This window comes from Radiomyces spectabilis (assembly GCF_025331425.1).
Source record: "Radiomyces spectabilis strain NRRL 2753 chromosome Unknown BYT42scaffold_6, whole genome shotgun sequence".
Lineage (NCBI taxonomy): Eukaryota > Fungi > Mucoromycota > Mucoromycetes > Mucorales > Radiomycetaceae > Radiomyces > Radiomyces spectabilis.
The window spans coordinates 295,996-311,891 of NW_026251931.1; the positions used below are offsets into that span (position 1 = coordinate 295,996).

Consider the following 15,896-nt stretch of genomic DNA (forward strand, 5'->3'; position numbering starts at 1 on the left):
ATTAGCTGAAGCAGCCTGCCAAATTCCTGCTCTGAAAAGCCTGCAGTTTACCTTATCTAAGACCAGCTTAGATATTCATACCGAATGGAATGATACTGTAGTCATGAGGATACAGTATTTTGAGATTTGCTGTACGCTATTAAATAATTTTTCCAGCTCCAATCATGATATAGGACACAGACAGTTTCATTGAAGTATACATGCTAGTATAGCCTAAAGATTGATTTATATGGACAAGTAACATAACAGACGAACGAGTATTGAAAAGCTTGCGGAATCAATAAGCATTTGATATGCTGGAAGATGAGGGAAATTATATTTTCTAGTATGAACTCAAGAATGCGTGCTCTAGAATCAATGAAAATAGGTCAAAGGAGCTTTTATCAACTTCATTGATAAAGTTTTAACATATGTAGCGGTTACTCTCACTTGCTCCGAAGCTGTCGACAGAGTGAGTGGTTCAGGAGAGTGGGTCGAAAGGAACCAGAATCAATTTCCAAGCCTCGTCAAAGAAAGGCTCTAATGTGCCTATCGGCTCTCATTGTTTCAACGTACATTGTTGCCATTAAAAAAAAGTTCCAAAACTTTGGGACAAAATGATTTTGTGATACTTTCCATTATAGAACAGGCATATATGCGCTTCACAAGGGCTATCCACTTCGGTTCAAGATTAACTCAATTTTCCGTATGAGTTCTATTCTTCGAAAGAACCTAAGTATATGAAGTAAACATCTCAAAAAAGAAAACGAGGCATGATTTGAGCGAGCACTGTTCGTGACGAAAGAGGTGCAAAAAGTGCCAGGCAGATGGGCTGGCACTTGAAGAACACCACGATTAGTCCCTCTCGACGAAGCCGCGCTTTGAGCAGTCACAGTAGACTGTGTGCCTCAATTTGGGACAGCTTCAATTTCAGTGTTTTCCGTTTACGAATGCAAACGGTCGCGTAGTTTGACAAGTCACACAGCGCCTTTCTTTATTGACATTGTCTGCTAGACTTTCTATTGTACTCGAACAGCAGTCATAGCTGCAATCGCATACCTATATATGACGCAGAATCAAGATATCCCGGTATGGGTGGAAGACGCTCGTGCTCTGCATAATGTCATCTGCCAGGCACGGGCAGCCACCGACGCTCAAGCTGCGGCCGACTTCCTTCGACACCAACTACAACTTCATCGACAAAAGCTCCTTTCGCTCTTGGACGATCCCCCCAAGAATATGAGTCATCGCAGCTCGCTGCAATCAGGTATTGCAATGACTGTTGTTCATTTCGTCATTGTGAAAATAGTCTGTAACCTTTTCTTTTATTACATAGGTCAAGCTTACGTCAATCGTACCTCTCACAGGGTTAGCAATGCATTCTCAAAAGAAGCTTTGTTTATTTCCGATCAGCTGGATATCAACGAACATGTTGCAGCCAGTTTGCTAATGAGGAGATCGGGTGACGCTTCGCAAGTGAGCAGTAGTGCAGTGGACGCTGCGATTCTATCGTACTACTCGGAGCAAGGATACATTTTAGCGTGCTTGGATGCGATTCTCAAGACCGCCAAAGATGCTTCTGTAAGCGACGAAGTGCGCTCTGTAGCTTACGAATTTATGGCCGATATTGTGTACGAAAAAGTTCCCGTCAACAGTTACGGCAAAGATTCACCGACCGTATCATTTCCAGCGAAGCTTTTGCAAACCATAGAGCGTATAGACGGTATCAGTAAATCAATCCATCATTCAGAAAGTACAACAACATCGCAGCCATTGACGTCAGCCACCAACGAAACTGGGAGTGGAAAGCTGGGAGAGGAAATCATGGCGGCACGCGTGGAACGACTGATCGATGAACGCTTGTACCTTCGTCAAATCCTGTATCATCTCTCTTCTTTGTTTTGGTTTGAATCGGACGATATCTTACAAATTCTGACCATGCTCGAACATTGCGATCTGACCGATACAGCAACAGCTTATTTATTACTCGTTCTTGTGGCTGCATTGTCGCCTAGCAGCCATCCTGATGATGCAATGGGAGGAGTGGATGGGATCGTTAACGACGAGGTCTTCCAAAAGAAATTCCAAGAAAAAATTACCAACAATTTATGGAAGGTCCCTGTACTGAAATCCTTGATCGTCATTCGATGGGTCGACTTCTTGCTTCATGTGGCTGAACGAAAACCGAGCATCATGCAAAGCCTGTCTTTATCGGACGACGTCATTGAAAAACTCGTGGAGGGCGCCATTTCTACCAAAGTGTTTGCGTTCATGGACGAATATCTTTTATATTTCAAACAGCATCTTGCGATCATCGAAACGGATCGGAGTGTGCTGAAAGTGAACGCTTGTGATCCCAAAAGCAAAACAGCCGATGGATGGGAAGTGGATGCCAGCGATTTTACAAGATTTAATGCCACGATCCGAAGCGACTTTCAACCGTTTGTGGTCCATGAACTGGAAGACGTGTGCGATGCATTCATCCATCGCATGTCGAATGTACTCCGCGAAATCAAATACAGAGAAGAAGACACGAGCTTACCTGCACAGATGCCTTTAACCACGAGTAGTGCAGTGACCAGTACCAATGACAAGACCACTCAATGCCATGATTTGGAAGATTTCCTAAACTTGTTAGCAAGCATTTATCGAAACCGACCTGATGCCGGAAGAAAGTTTTGGAGTCGTGACGACCATGGACTTCTCAGTTTTACAAAGTGGCTCACCGACATCAAAGTGGCGAAAACAGTAGCCGCTTCTTACGAATTTTTCGCCTCCATTTCCGCGGGCTTGAATTGCGCCGACGAATCCCTGCGATTCTTCCACGGAGCAACCGATCGTATGGATCTGCAAAAGAGCGGTCTCTATTCCTGGGGTAAATTATTTGCAGCACTCAAGTTCTACGGACCTTTGCTCGTTAAAGCAACGGATGACAAGCCTATGCTCCTTCCCCCCGACGAGGAACAACTCTTGATCAGCTTCCTTCGTTTATTCAAACAAGTCGTGCTATATTCCGCTCAAGCACGTGGCGCCTTCCTGGAAGACGTTCATTTGGATGTTCTGGGCACCATCACCATGATGCTCAGCCGAGCAACCTCGACAAGTCTGCGTGCAGCACTGTATGATGTTCTAACGGCCTTTTGCTCGCCGTACGCTGGTGGTTCCAATGGCGTAGGAAAACGAATCTCGGATTCTATCTGGTACATCCTGGATACAAGCGACTTCCTTTTGCCACGAAAGCATCTACTGCAGTTCCAAACCGTGGAAAGCAACCAGATCACCGACCGTATTGTATACCAATCGCCCGGGATTCTTCAGGAGTTGGAGATTGAAAGGTCGTTTGGCATATACACGGAAACTTTGGCCGTGGTGAATCTTCTTGGCTCGGCTATCCACAAGCAGAGCAAGCAAGAAAAGCTTATTTCCGGATTTCTGCCGTACGACAACACGATTTACACCCACCTGGGTAAAGACTCGGGTGTGCCTGGAGCTAGTCAGTACATTGCAATGGTGATCGACCACATATTTCTCATGGTGAATAATCAGCCGTACCGATATCCTGGCAGCAAATGGCAATTAACAGAAGCATGCCTCCGAGTCTTGGAAAACAGTGTCGCGTCGCTTGACCTTCAGCGTTTGGAAGCATTGGCGGTCAAACGCAAAGAAACCTCGAAGAAGTCAAAAATACTCAATCTTCAGGAGAAAAACACCGAGCCCACGATATATGACGCTTTTGAACAACACCTGTTCGAGTATGTAACCCATCCTGGTTTCGAAGTCATGATCCGTATCTTGTCTGGTAGTCGCGTCACGGCCGAGATTTTCAAAATCATTGAATCGGCAGCTACCGTTCTGACCAGCAAATCAGAAGCCAATGTCTATTACAAGCAATCTCTGCTCCGTTCCTTAAGGCTGCTATACCGAGTCATGTCCATTCAAAATGTGTTCTGTAACCTTCTTTTACCCTATGTTACCGGTTTATCCAGTCGAATGTCGTCTCCCGAATTTAGTTTATGCGGTCGTAGCATCCCTGCGATTCCATCCTTGGTGTCTCTCGGCCAGCTGATGTTGTATCATACCAAGATAATTGTGCAAATTTCTTTGTTGATGAATTGCGAAGATCAGGAAGAAATCTGTCTTCTCAGCACCAAGATAATTCATATGCTTTCGTCGGAGCCACGCTCAGGTGAACAGATCAAGCAAAGTAGTCTCGTAGGGACGTATGCACCTATGGGTGGTCTTGGTTTAAAACTCGCTGGCGCGCTTGGTGCGAACAAGGATGCGTTTTCTATCATTCACGGTGTCAGTGAACGTTTAGAAATCGATCAGCCTGAAGTCACGACGTACGACGATTACGACTACGACATGAACAATATTCCTTTCTGGCAAGCGGAAGAAACGTTGGCGAACCGATATAACCTAGACGACGATTTCATGCCGCGCACAGGATGTTCCGTACGTTTTGCGATTGTAAACATGTTGCTTGACAATGCATTGGCCGATAAATCCTCACCGACCATTACGGAGTTCTTGCTCGGATACGATGTCATGGGGCCACCGTCGAACTTGCGCGATCCTCTCAACAATCCTGCTGCTCTTCAATGCTTGCATACGATATTGCAGTTATTGCGACAAGGCATTCACGACTCAAGGGAAGCTGATGAAGATCGCATGCTCGAGGACGATAAGACAAACGACGATTTGCTGTTGATTGTGACACATCCCATCCTAGCTGAAAAGTGCTACCAGCTGATCTATCGCTTGTGCGCCAGAGAATCATCATCCGCCGTCATAATGCGCTATTTGCGAAATCGAGAAGATTTCTTCTACCGTCAATTCAAAGCGATGGCAGCTCGTGTGGAAACAGCGGCCGCCGTGGCTTCGCCAGTTTTCAAAGGAGAAATCATTTCCGCCGATGGAAGCCGTGTAACAAGCGATTTTTTTGCGTTGCGGTCTCAACTTCATCAGCGTGCATGGCTTCTCAAATCCGTCGCCCTCGAATTGCATATGACAGCATGCATGCGACAAAAATCGGACGTGATACGTTTATTGGAACTCTTGTACGGACGAGATGAGAGAATGCAGCGATTCAATTCGGATACCGATATGGAAACGGACCACCCACGCGTCTACTCATTTTCGCCGGGATCCTTCCAGCAACCATTGATGAAAATGTTTGAAATTGTCAGTTCCCTTGAATTCGTTTGGCTGGATCAGTTAGCGGAAACGGCTGGCGCTATGATACCTACGTACTTTAAAGATTTCCGGGCCGACAAATTCACGTCGCGAAGCGAATACGGTTGCGAACTGTACGATATTCGAAGCATCTATCAGCATTTGAGAAGCGAACAGTCTCGTGAGGAAGCCGAAGGCAAGGTCAAGTCTGATGAAGAAAAACAAAAGCTGGAAGCAGAAATGGGAAGCATCCTTCAGAACCTGATGGCGGAGAATCACCGACGAGAGATTGCTCACGCCAAGTTGCACAATTTACGTGCATGGAAAGAAGTGGTGCAAGTGACTCTGGCGGAATGCTTTGATATGTTCCCGTTTGAAATGCGAGAACACATCATCTACGGTTTGCTGTCCATGCTGTTACCAAAAATGCGATTGACCGTCGGCGTCGATACGGATGTGCTGAAAGGCCTCAGCGAAGTCATTCTGACACTTGTGAAACGGTTACTGGAAGACATGCGTGGGTTGAAACACGGGCATGCTGGACATGCGACGGAAGCGGATCACATGATATTAAGATGGCCAGACGAGAAATTACAGTTCATCTTTGAAGGCATGGTCGACTGTATCCGAAGCGATGGAACCACGGTGGCTATTCGAGGAGATATGTATACAGCATTGGTGAGCTTTTTACAATGTATTCGGGAAACCAGCACTTCCTCCTCCTCAGCATTGCAACTGTATCTCGTGGAATCGGTATCGTCGAAGCACATCAAGCTATTGGAGCTTCTATGCCGGGATGCAAGCGATGGATTGGATATTTGGAAAACAACCGCCTATACAACGCTGAATTCACTCTACGTCTTGGCGAGCAGTGTGAAAAACGGTGCCGTGCTTTCTTTCCTATTGAAGGAAAACTTTCTACGATATACGATTGACATGCTCCGAAGAGAAGATTTGGCGTTACGAGATGTTTTGGAGCAAGTGGATGGTAAGGGAAGATTTTTTATTTCAGGGTTGATTGCTGGCTAACTCTCAGTTTATCGGTTTAGCGCCACTGGTGCCCTTATATATTTACGAAGCCAAAATGTCGCTCTTTTTAAGGCTCGCTTTATGCAAAGAAGGAGCTCAAACACTTATTGATAACCGTATCCTGGATGTCCTCAGTCATTGCCAATTTATTATCATGCCTCCGGATCATAATTTTACATTACAAGGTAACTTTGTTTGTTCGAGCTCCGTTCTACCTCAATACTAATTATTTTACCCTTTTTTTTCCATCTACAGAACGATATGAACAGTTATTACAGCCCGCATTAAAATTAGTGATTGCGTTGATGTGCAGCATGGGACACGCGGAAGTCTTGACAGCGAAAAAGGTAAACCCAACAGGACAACGCATGACTCGTGTTTTAGCAATGCTAACATTCGGGTTAGCAGAGGAACGCACTGTTCACTTCTGAAGATACACAGACACGCACGCCGTTGTCGACATCAGCCGTCATATGTAAAGCTGAAAAACTTATTGCCTGCATACGTAAAAATTTGAATGCCAATGGAGGATTTGGATCACTTTGAAAACAATGTATCTATGAATCATAAAAATATTTCTCTCCACTTGACAATCGCACCAAAAAAATCACCACGGGCCAGACTAAGCACATTTTAGAACTCATAACATGATAACACGTACATAAAGCTATTTCAAAGATCTCCTCTATACAGTGTGTTGCAACTGGAGTTCAAAAAATTAAAAAAAGATATGTATATTTCTCAGTAAAATTCAGCAATGAAAATCAGCTTTCGTTTGGTGGCATGGGGGATTTGCCGGTATATGAATATTCGTTTTGGAGTCCTGACTATTCGGCAATCACTTAATCTGACGGTGCAAAAGGCCGGATCAGCAGAAACTTTGAAGGCAAGTCTACGGTTGCACGTGGATAAGCACGCGTCTATGGAAGTATAGGAGGCAAAAAAATATCAACTATTGCAACAACCTATTGGCGGAACAAACAGCAATTGAACACTGCACTTCCAATAACTAATCATTAGAAATTTTCAAATGGATTGATTCACCATGGTATTTAATTCGGCATGTCCACCTCAAATTGACGGTTCTTCACCATGGTTCTATATTGTGACATTGTGTTGCTTTATGCACGCAAAGGTCGATTGAATATTCATCCAATGTCTTGTCATATGATTGCTCAAGAGGACCAAAAAAAAAAAAAAACCGCGAATTTATGTGACAAAAATAGACTTTTTTTTTTATTCGTGAGCTTGCAGAGAATGAAACCGTCTAATGACGGTTCAACGAGTCAGTATTCTTGATCTACTTAAGCAGAGGCAGACTTCTGCATGGAAGAAGTGCGACGTCTCTCCAACTTGCGTTCCTTGGTTTCCTTAACACGCTTGGCCAAGAGCTGCTTGTATTCAGCTTCAGCTTCACGAGAGGCCTCAGCACGTCTGCGCTTGATAGCGATTCTGTGTCTCTTGCGCTGGAGAGTGATGGGGGTGACAAGACGCTGGATCTTGGGAGCCTTGGTGAAGGGCTTCTTGTCGGCGTTCTTGGGCTGGATCTCGCGACGGATAACGTACTTGCGAACATCGTCGTCCTTGGTCAAGTTGAAGAACTTGCGGATCTTGGAAGCACGCTTGGGACCGAGACGCTTGGGAACGGTGGTATCGGTCAAGCCGGGAATGTCCTGCTCACCCTGCTTAACAACAACGAGGGACAAGACGGAAAGATCGGACGAGACAATGCAGCCACGAACGGACTTTCTCTTGCGCTCACCAGTACGGCGGGGACGGTAGCAAGAGTGACCCTTGCTCAACAACAAGCGAACACGGTGGGGCAACAAAACACCTTGCTTCATGGGGAAACCCTGCTTGTCGTTACCACCGGAGATGCGGAAAACGTAACCCTTGAATTCATCGCCAAGGGAATCGCCGGGCACTTCCTGAGCCATGCGCTTGTCGTAGAAAGCACGACTAGAAACATGAAAAGGGAAACCATTAGCCTTCAGTACCAAGATTTATGTCCCACACTATTGCCCTTTTTTCATCGTTCAACCCAATGTCCAAGCATAAGCTGGTGTCGAAAAGAGGCTCCAAACTGGCCATTGCTGTAGACATTATTTGAAGCGTGCCACTGTTTTCGTTCCTTCCCTCTTATCCACTGTGCACATCTCCATGTTATGTCTGTTGATCGTATACTTACAGACGGCGTTCGTCGTCAATTTCAATCAATTTCTGACAGCCAGTGGCTGGGTTGGCGATGTTCAACTACAAATGAGAAAAGAAAAGACATATCCATCAGTCATCACGATCATCCATTCCGCTAGAAATGCAATCCATCTGTCGAAATAACGAGGAGATGCAGTAATCGTTGGTATCGAGTAAGTACCTTCATACTACCAATGGAAAGGAAGGAGTACTGATTTGGCTTTGCTGTACTTTTTACGCCGCTGGGCTTGGGTGATGCGCAGGAGAAGTTCGTACGGCAGAGCGAAGAGATCGCCGTAAAATCCGGACATATCCGATCCGGAAATATTGGACGTCCGAACCGCAACGTCAGCAGCAATGTGTTGTTCACTATACAATTTTTTTTCGGCTTTTCTTTTTTTTTTTTCTGAACACACCATGGCTGACCAAGAAACACGCCCTGCCGTTGCTACGCCTGAAGCGGAAACAAAGCCTACTACAACAGAGCCTACTGTTGATGCGACCGCACCAGCAGAGAACGAGTCTAAATCAGCCAACGCCACCGGCGACGAACCGATCACCACCGTCTTCCATGACCGTCTTAACTACAATGTCAAGCATCCTCTTCACAACACTTGGACCTTGTGGTTTGATAATCCAGGCAAAAAGGCCAATGCCCAATCTTGGTCGCAAAACTTGAAGGAGATCGTCTCCGTAGACACTGTCGAAGATTTCTGGGGGTAAACTGACTAGAGCCACTGAACACGCTTTTGCATCGTGAAGATTGACACCACACAACTTTTTTGTATTATAGCGTGTATAATAACATTGTCAAAGTCAACCACCTCGACGTCAGCTCCAATTACCATATTTTCAAGAAGGGCATCCGACCTGAGTGGGAAGATGCTGCCAACGCCAATGGCGGCAAGTTCAGTATTCAGTTACCCAGAAATAGAACCGGCGAAGCTATCAACGACTATTGGCTTTACACAGTATGCATTTCAGCTACAAGTACTTGATTCGCCAACCTTGAACTAAGTGAGCCATTTTCTGCGTGTAGATTTTGGCCATGATCGGTGAACAGTTTGCCTACGAAGATCAAATCTGTGGCGCGGTCGTATCCGTCAGAAAAGTGTTTTATAGAATTGCTGTATGGATCAAGAGCTCAGATGACAACGAGATTATAGAGAAACTAGGGTAAGTAGCGTCACGCAAAGAAAATATTTCAGATTTGATGGAGATTGTATTAAACAATTCGGGTTCTTGATGATATTTAGTCGCCAACTGAAGGAGTTCCTGAGCGTACCGAATAACATTCCTGTCGAATTCACTCCTCACGGCGATCACGGTCCCGCAAAGGGCGCTAACAAGATCACTATTTAAAAAAAGAAAAAGGAATTAGCGACCATTCTATGCTTTGTTTGTAAACTAAAACATTTAAAAACATCTACAGCGTGAAAAATACGAGAAAAACAGGTTGATGAAATCAATGTGAAGAAGGGGATGAAGGGTCCTGGCAATATGTGGAGTAGCTTGATATTCTATCTGAAATTTGCGCTGGTCAGCATGGACTTACTAAAATTGGATCGAGCAGCTAAAGCGCAATCAAAGATGGGTCAAGCTGGGCTATTCATGGCTATTCCCCAGTGATGAGAGATTGTGCGGTTGTACTGTGATCCGGTAATTCTCTTTGTACACAGATGATTAAACCATGTCAGGAGACACATAGGCTCGGAAGATATGAGCTTGATATAATTGGATACGGGAAGAAGAAGCAACTACAATCTAACTGGACACTTCGGCTGCAATTCAATGAACCGGATGAATTGTCCGGAGTTTGGCCCGACCTGCACATTTTTTTCCCCCCAAATTTGCATATTGCGAGTTTTTTTTTTTTTTCCTTGACGTGTTTTTTCGTGCCGCTACTTGGAATAACAAAAACATATATAATGTCGACACTGTGTGAATCAGGCTACAAACTGGCCAAAGAAGCCAAGCGTACAGCAGACTTGCTCGTATCCCCTTACAATGAAGACCTTGTCCATCGTATCTGTCGTGAAGTACGTCTGCTCCAAGCAAAAGCCGAATCGGTCTTACGAAGCATGCGCGAGAATCCAGCAACACAAGGTCAACCAAGTCAATTGACACAGGTCATGATGCATCATGCTGCTATCAAACGTAACAAACGCATTCTTTTTGCATACCATCGTCAGCGACTTGAAAAGTTGAAAGAGCTCTCCTGGGATGTCGGACGCCAGAGTGATTTTCAACGAGAAATCAAGACCTCATTAGGTCCAACAGAACACAAGTTCATGGAAGAGTACGGCGAAATGGTGAGCGCCTATAAACAGAGTTTTCTTGAAATCGACCTTGGTGGCAACGGCGGTGTGGGTTTGGACCCTCCCATGGATCTATTTATTGAAGTACGCGTGGTACGCGACGTGGGTGAGATCAATACCGAATACGGCACGTTGAACCTTGTCAAGGGAAGTCAGTATTACGTTCGACAGACCGACGTCGAATCGCTGATCAAGGCCGGATATCTCAAGCACGTTGCATAATCTTACACTTTTACTTTGTTTCTCTCATCTATTTGTATATATCTGTAGTCTCCACCTGTGATACCGTTTGCCATCGCATGACCTCTTTATTGATCTGCGTCTTCTGATGGTTGCATTTTATTTCAATAAATGTAGCGTTCTATTATTAGACCCAAGAGTAATATAAGTAACATGACGATAAGTCCATCTAACCAGATCGGGGGTCGTTGTGGCGACGTTGTCGCGCTATGACTTGCGGTAGCACCATGGCGAGCCGCCGTTGACGTGCTGGGTTTCAGATGACGTTCGTTTGTACTGGTTGCATTATGCGACTGGTCTGTATCATGATCCTTGGTATCTCGTATTGTTTGGTGTGTACTTTCATTTCCATTGGCGTCATCCTGATCACGCTTCAAGACGAATGAAAATGCTGGTAAATCAGGATCCTCGTCTCTCGGACGAGAGGATGATGGTTGGACGGTATCAGTGAGTAGCTGATCGTTGCTCATTTGACAGTCAGGGCATATCCATGATCTCGACCTATTGAACGATCAATGAATATGTCCTGTGCATAAAGATACATCAAGAGAGTATACCTTTTGGCGAGTGATCGACGTTCCTCCTTTGAATAATCGAGTCCGCCAATGGCACCTCGAGCCTCGGTTGGAAAGAATCCCATGACAGCCAATATTACAGTTCGAACTATATCCGGCACAAGCATGAATAATGCAGATAAGAAAGGAGTTGATGGCATAAATAATACTTACTGCCCCAAGCAGGCTGCCAGTATTCGGGGTGAAAGCCGGTGATACTCAGACAGATCTTTGATTTCAGCTCAAAGCGTCCATTTGGCTGATAAAGAGGTCAATATCAATTTTACGCCAAGCGATCGAGGGAAGCTTATAGAAGACTCACCGTCAAAAAAATCAACTCCGGCGGTTTGAAGGGATATTCTGCCGGCAACAGTATACGGCCGTGATATCTAGCAAAAACTTGGGTCAACTGGGAAACTTCCTCTATGAGGATTTTTGGAAATATATACCTACTTGCCACCGCTAAATTCAGTGCCATCGGGCCCTCGAACAGTGAAATGCCATTCAAAAATATTGCTCTAATTGTTGTTTACTCAGAAGTAATGTTTTTTTTATGCCACGTTTGACATGCTACCTCGATCGGTCGGGCTTCGTATTCATAGCATTCTTCCATAGCCAGTTCTCGGGCTTCCTGCATAATCCGCTTTACGGCTGCAGAACAATAAATTTGAGTGTCAAAGTTACGGTCATAATTACAGTGACATGACAGAGATGAACATTACCAGGATTTTTCAGATTATACTTGGTGGCCATTTATGGATAGGGAAAAAAGCTTATTGAATCCAATGCATGCAGGCTTTTTTTCCCCTAAGCTCGCCTTGAGCATGTGACTGTGCTATTGATGTAAAATATGGGCATATCAAAATGCCGACTGTTCTGTTCACGTTCCGTTTGGGTGACATCGCAAGGATGATAATCGTAACATGGATCGTCGCATTCTGTGGAAGCGTATGGTTTATTTTCAAATACTTTAAATTTCAGTTACAGAAGCAAAGAATACATAACTTGCGGTTATTACGACAAGAAACAGACTGGTCAGAGACTGTGCCGGTCCTGTTAGGGTTCTTTCATCCTTACTGGTAACTTGAACCGAGAAAGTACAATATTGGTATATAAATGTTCATATGTCATTTCATTATTGTAAATAGTAATGCCGGAGGCGGCGGTGAACGTGTATTATGGACAGCCATTCGCGACGTGCAGAAAAAGTATCCGAACGTGATCTCTGTAGTATATACCGGCGATGTGGACGCGACAAACGAGCAAATTCTGCAAAAAGTGAAAGTACGTTTCTCTTTTAAAAGCTGATGTGTGGAAATTGGCGCGTATCTTGTTAATTATATTGATCTGTCCTATCTTTTATATAGGCCCGATTCAACATTGATTTGAATCCTCGTAAGCTGGCTTTTATGTATCTTACCAAACGATATCTCGTCGAAGACAGTAGGTATGCTCATTCTACGATCAAAATCTTGGCAATTTGACTACAAATATTAATTAAATTGAGCGTAGATATCCGAGATTTACTTTGCTATTCCAAAGCTTGTCGTCGACCATACTAGCTTATGAAGCCTTGTCTAAGTGTATTCCAGATATCTTCTTTGGTTAGTTCACTGATGCTGCGTACTACTCCAAGCAGATTTTTTACTAAAAATGTTCACAGATACTATGGGTTATGGATTCACATATCCTTTGGTGCGAGCATTTACTGATTGCAAAATTGCTGCCTATGTACACTACCCCACTATCAGGTATAGATGATCCAAGAATGCAAATCCATGTCTTGCTAACAATGCTTGACGATTGTCTAGTTCTGACATGCTACAACGTGTATACGAGCGTCGAGAACAATATAATAACAGCAGACAGTTATCACTAAGTACTATATGGAGTACCGGAAAGCTTGTGTAAGTTGCCCTTGCCCTGTTTGCTATGCTTGGTTTGTCCATAGATGTCTGAACCTTGAGTATTGTAGATACTATCACATATTTGCAAAAATGTATGGCTTTTGCGGATCGTTCGCTGAAACGGTGATGGTGAATTCGACATGGACAAAAGGACATATTGATCGCTTATGGCATACCACTGCCAATATCGTTTACCCTCCATGCGATACACACCGCTTGGGACAGCTGCCGTTGGGAAAACGTAAAACAAGAATCGTCAGCGTCGCACAGTTTCGGTAATTATGAGCCATCGAGAACAGCATTGTGTTGCACGATATTCATCAAGTTCATTGTTGACAGCCCTGAGAAGGACCATTTAATGCAGCTTCGAGCCATGGCACGCATGCTAGAAAAATATCCACAGTGGGAAAGCTCATCTGCGGAGCTGGTGATGATCGGAAGCTCTCGGAACGCGGGAGACGAAGAGAGGATAGAAAACCTGAGAAAAGAAAGTGTTCAACTGGGTATTCAGGTACGATTCTACGAATGGTTGCGTTGTTTGCAGAAAACTTATGACACGTATACTATAGAACCGTGTGCGATTCGAAATCAATGTTTCCTTCGATGACCTGGTGTCACAGTTTAGCGAAGCCAAGGTTGGCTTACATACGATGTGGAATGAACATTTTGGTATCGGTGTGGTGGAATACATGGTATGATGTGCATTGATGAACGCTCGAATGAATGCAAGCTGACAGTATATCCATAGGCAGCAGGATTAATCCCCGTGGCCCATAATTCGGCTGGCCCTAAAATGGATATTGTTGTTCCTGTGAATGGGCAGGCTACAGGTAATTCGCTTGAGAAGCACTGTATTCAGCCATCGCTCATGGTTCTTTGATATGCAGGATACCTGGCAGATTCTGTGGACACGTTTGCTGATCGCTTGAACGACGCATTATCATTGTCTGAAAATGAATACCATACCATGGCAACCGCCGGTCGTGCTGCTGCTTCCCAAAAGTTCTCTGAAGAGGCGTTTAGCCGTCGCTTTTTAGATGCTCTCCGTCCACTATTGTCGAAATCCTAATCATTTACAATAAAAATCGAGGAATGGGGGTGTCTAAGTTTTTATCGTCTTTTTATGGCTCTCTTTGTTGGTGGCATTTTACACATGAATCTAAATTAAGTGGCGTGGAAATTAAATATCTAAGAGGACACCTCTTCGGGTTTCTTGTAGCTCTTGAAAAATGAGTCGCGGAATTCCTTCTTCTCCGCTGCTGTCTTATCAGCCATCGTGCCCTTGAGTGTACCAGAATATTCATAGGCAAACATGGTGCTGCCAATACCAGCACAAGCAGCACACATTTTAGCGACCGAGTGAGCTATCAAAGGAATGAAATTAGTACGACAGTAGTGTTGCTCGACTATTCCAGTCTACGTACTTCGGACTCCAGCTAATAAACCGGCAGCACAACCACCGATGGCAGCATTGACAGGATCGTCTTCACCCCGGATATCTTTGGCGAGGCATTCAGTCACAGTGAAAATACCACCCATTGCGGCTATTGAAGATACCATTAGCAAAAAAAAAAAGGAATCCAATTTTTTGTCGTGGGTTGGCAGTAATGGGGTCATAACGCACCGAAGAAAGCGATGGTGCCACCGGTTCTGGTGACAACGCCCTTGGCACCTTCAGTATGTTTCTGCACGGTATTTTGCATGGCCGAGACTACCAATCCGAGGCCACCCGAAATGGCAGCTGTCTTGCCAGCATTAGCGATGCAATCGTTTTGCGCGGTCATGACAACGTTCGATACAAATTGGCGTCCCTGGGCTTTCACCTGCTCTTTCTTCCTTTTCGCCCAATTCAATTTTTTTTTTGGATCTGTGTCGTCATCACTTAGTTGAATGAATAAATCTGATTGGATGTTGCTTAAAAATTCAGCCAATCACAGACAGGATTCGAGGAAGCATACGAAATATTACTTTGCATTTCCCAAAACTTACGGCGAAGCCAGAAAATCCGCGTTGCAAAAACTTTTAGTTTTTAACTCGCTAAATTGTATCTGCAATAATCTTCTAGCATGAAAGAGGAAGGAAGCAAATACAATTTGATAGACACGGCACGTTATATTAAACCGCTTCGTGATAACAATGCGCGAGGTTCACCATGCCTTACATATCCGCAGAATCTTGTGAGTATCAGTGTGCTTTCGGTTGCTACTTTTTATTATCGTCAGCAATGGTCAGATAGCAAATCACTTGCACAAATGATCGATTAGTTTTTGGTAATATCACTTTTTTTTGGGTTTTTTATTAGTGCAATTTGTATCTGCTATTCTTAGGCAAACTATCACGATAATCCATAAAACGCAGATACACCACGCGTGTTGAGTCTTTATCTTCTTGCTTGTGTGCTGAATCAAGGGTTGAAGAATGAGTTATGACCTTTATTCTTACATCCAAGAGTGAATAGGAAGGCGGGCTGGATATATTGGCGAGTCATTGGATTTGCATGA

General features: G+C 44.4%; 7 protein-coding genes across 7 annotated transcripts; 4 read left to right on the forward strand and 3 right to left on the reverse strand.

Annotated features, from left to right (window-relative positions):
* The first annotated feature begins 925 nt into the window (after window positions 1–925).
* Window positions 926–6,938, forward strand: BYT42DRAFT_598354 (nucleoporin Nup186/Nup192/Nup205). Its single transcript, XM_051570967.1, has 5 exons — window positions 926–1,246; window positions 1,316–6,142; window positions 6,204–6,368; window positions 6,439–6,530; window positions 6,589–6,938. The coding sequence occupies exons 1-5, from the start codon at window positions 1,045–1,047 to the stop codon at window positions 6,727–6,729; spliced, it is 5,427 nt and encodes a 1,808-aa protein (XP_051423501.1). The 5' UTR covers window positions 926–1,044; the 3' UTR covers window positions 6,730–6,938.
* Window positions 6,939–7,484: 546 nt separating this feature from the next.
* BYT42DRAFT_567748 (40S ribosomal protein S6-B) lies at window positions 7,485–8,643 on the reverse strand (the record flags this gene model as incomplete). Its single annotated transcript, XM_051568113.1, has 3 exons — window positions 8,558–8,643; window positions 8,372–8,436; window positions 7,485–8,142 (listed from the first exon to the last, which is right to left on the reverse strand). Exons 1-3 carry the CDS (start codon window positions 8,561–8,563, stop codon window positions 7,488–7,490), a joined length of 726 nt encoding a protein of 241 aa, XP_051423502.1. The 5' UTR covers window positions 8,564–8,643.
* BYT42DRAFT_567752 (translation initiation factor eIF 4e-like domain-containing protein) lies at window positions 8,644–9,885 on the forward strand. The gene is made up of 4 exons (XM_051568114.1): window positions 8,644–9,095; window positions 9,170–9,347; window positions 9,416–9,552; window positions 9,633–9,885. The coding sequence occupies exons 1-4, from the start codon at window positions 8,734–8,736 to the stop codon at window positions 9,736–9,738; spliced, it is 783 nt and encodes a 260-aa protein (XP_051423503.1). The 5' UTR covers window positions 8,644–8,733; the 3' UTR covers window positions 9,739–9,885.
* A 378-nt stretch (window positions 9,886–10,263) lies between these two features.
* BYT42DRAFT_567756 (uncharacterized protein) lies at window positions 10,264–11,010 on the forward strand. Its single transcript, XM_051568115.1, has one exon. It carries the CDS (start codon window positions 10,305–10,307, stop codon window positions 10,914–10,916), a length of 612 nt encoding a protein of 203 aa, XP_051423504.1. The 5' UTR covers window positions 10,264–10,304; the 3' UTR covers window positions 10,917–11,010.
* On the reverse strand, window positions 10,978–12,571 carry BYT42DRAFT_315703 (ubiquitin-conjugating enzyme/RWD-like protein). The gene is made up of 7 exons (XM_051562988.1): window positions 12,211–12,571; window positions 12,063–12,139; window positions 11,942–12,006; window positions 11,811–11,877; window positions 11,663–11,747; window positions 11,492–11,597; window positions 10,978–11,435 (listed from the first exon to the last, which is right to left on the reverse strand). The coding sequence occupies exons 1-7, from the start codon at window positions 12,239–12,241 to the stop codon at window positions 11,039–11,041; spliced, it is 828 nt and encodes a 275-aa protein (XP_051423505.1). The 5' UTR covers window positions 12,242–12,571; the 3' UTR covers window positions 10,978–11,038.
* On the forward strand, window positions 12,545–14,508 carry BYT42DRAFT_567764 (uncharacterized protein). Its single transcript, XM_051568116.1, has 10 exons — window positions 12,545–12,772; window positions 12,856–12,935; window positions 13,001–13,092; window positions 13,152–13,239; window positions 13,300–13,395; window positions 13,464–13,670; window positions 13,735–13,906; window positions 13,965–14,087; window positions 14,144–14,225; window positions 14,283–14,508. Exons 1-10 carry the CDS (start codon window positions 12,605–12,607, stop codon window positions 14,462–14,464), a joined length of 1,290 nt encoding a protein of 429 aa, XP_051423506.1. The 5' UTR covers window positions 12,545–12,604; the 3' UTR covers window positions 14,465–14,508.
* BYT42DRAFT_567765 (uncharacterized protein) lies at window positions 14,509–15,205 on the reverse strand. The gene is made up of 3 exons (XM_051568117.1): window positions 15,020–15,205; window positions 14,820–14,939; window positions 14,509–14,759 (listed from the first exon to the last, which is right to left on the reverse strand). Exons 1-3 carry the CDS (start codon window positions 15,177–15,179, stop codon window positions 14,584–14,586), a joined length of 456 nt encoding a protein of 151 aa, XP_051423507.1. The 5' UTR covers window positions 15,180–15,205; the 3' UTR covers window positions 14,509–14,583.
* Window positions 15,206–15,896: the final 691 nt, after the last annotated feature.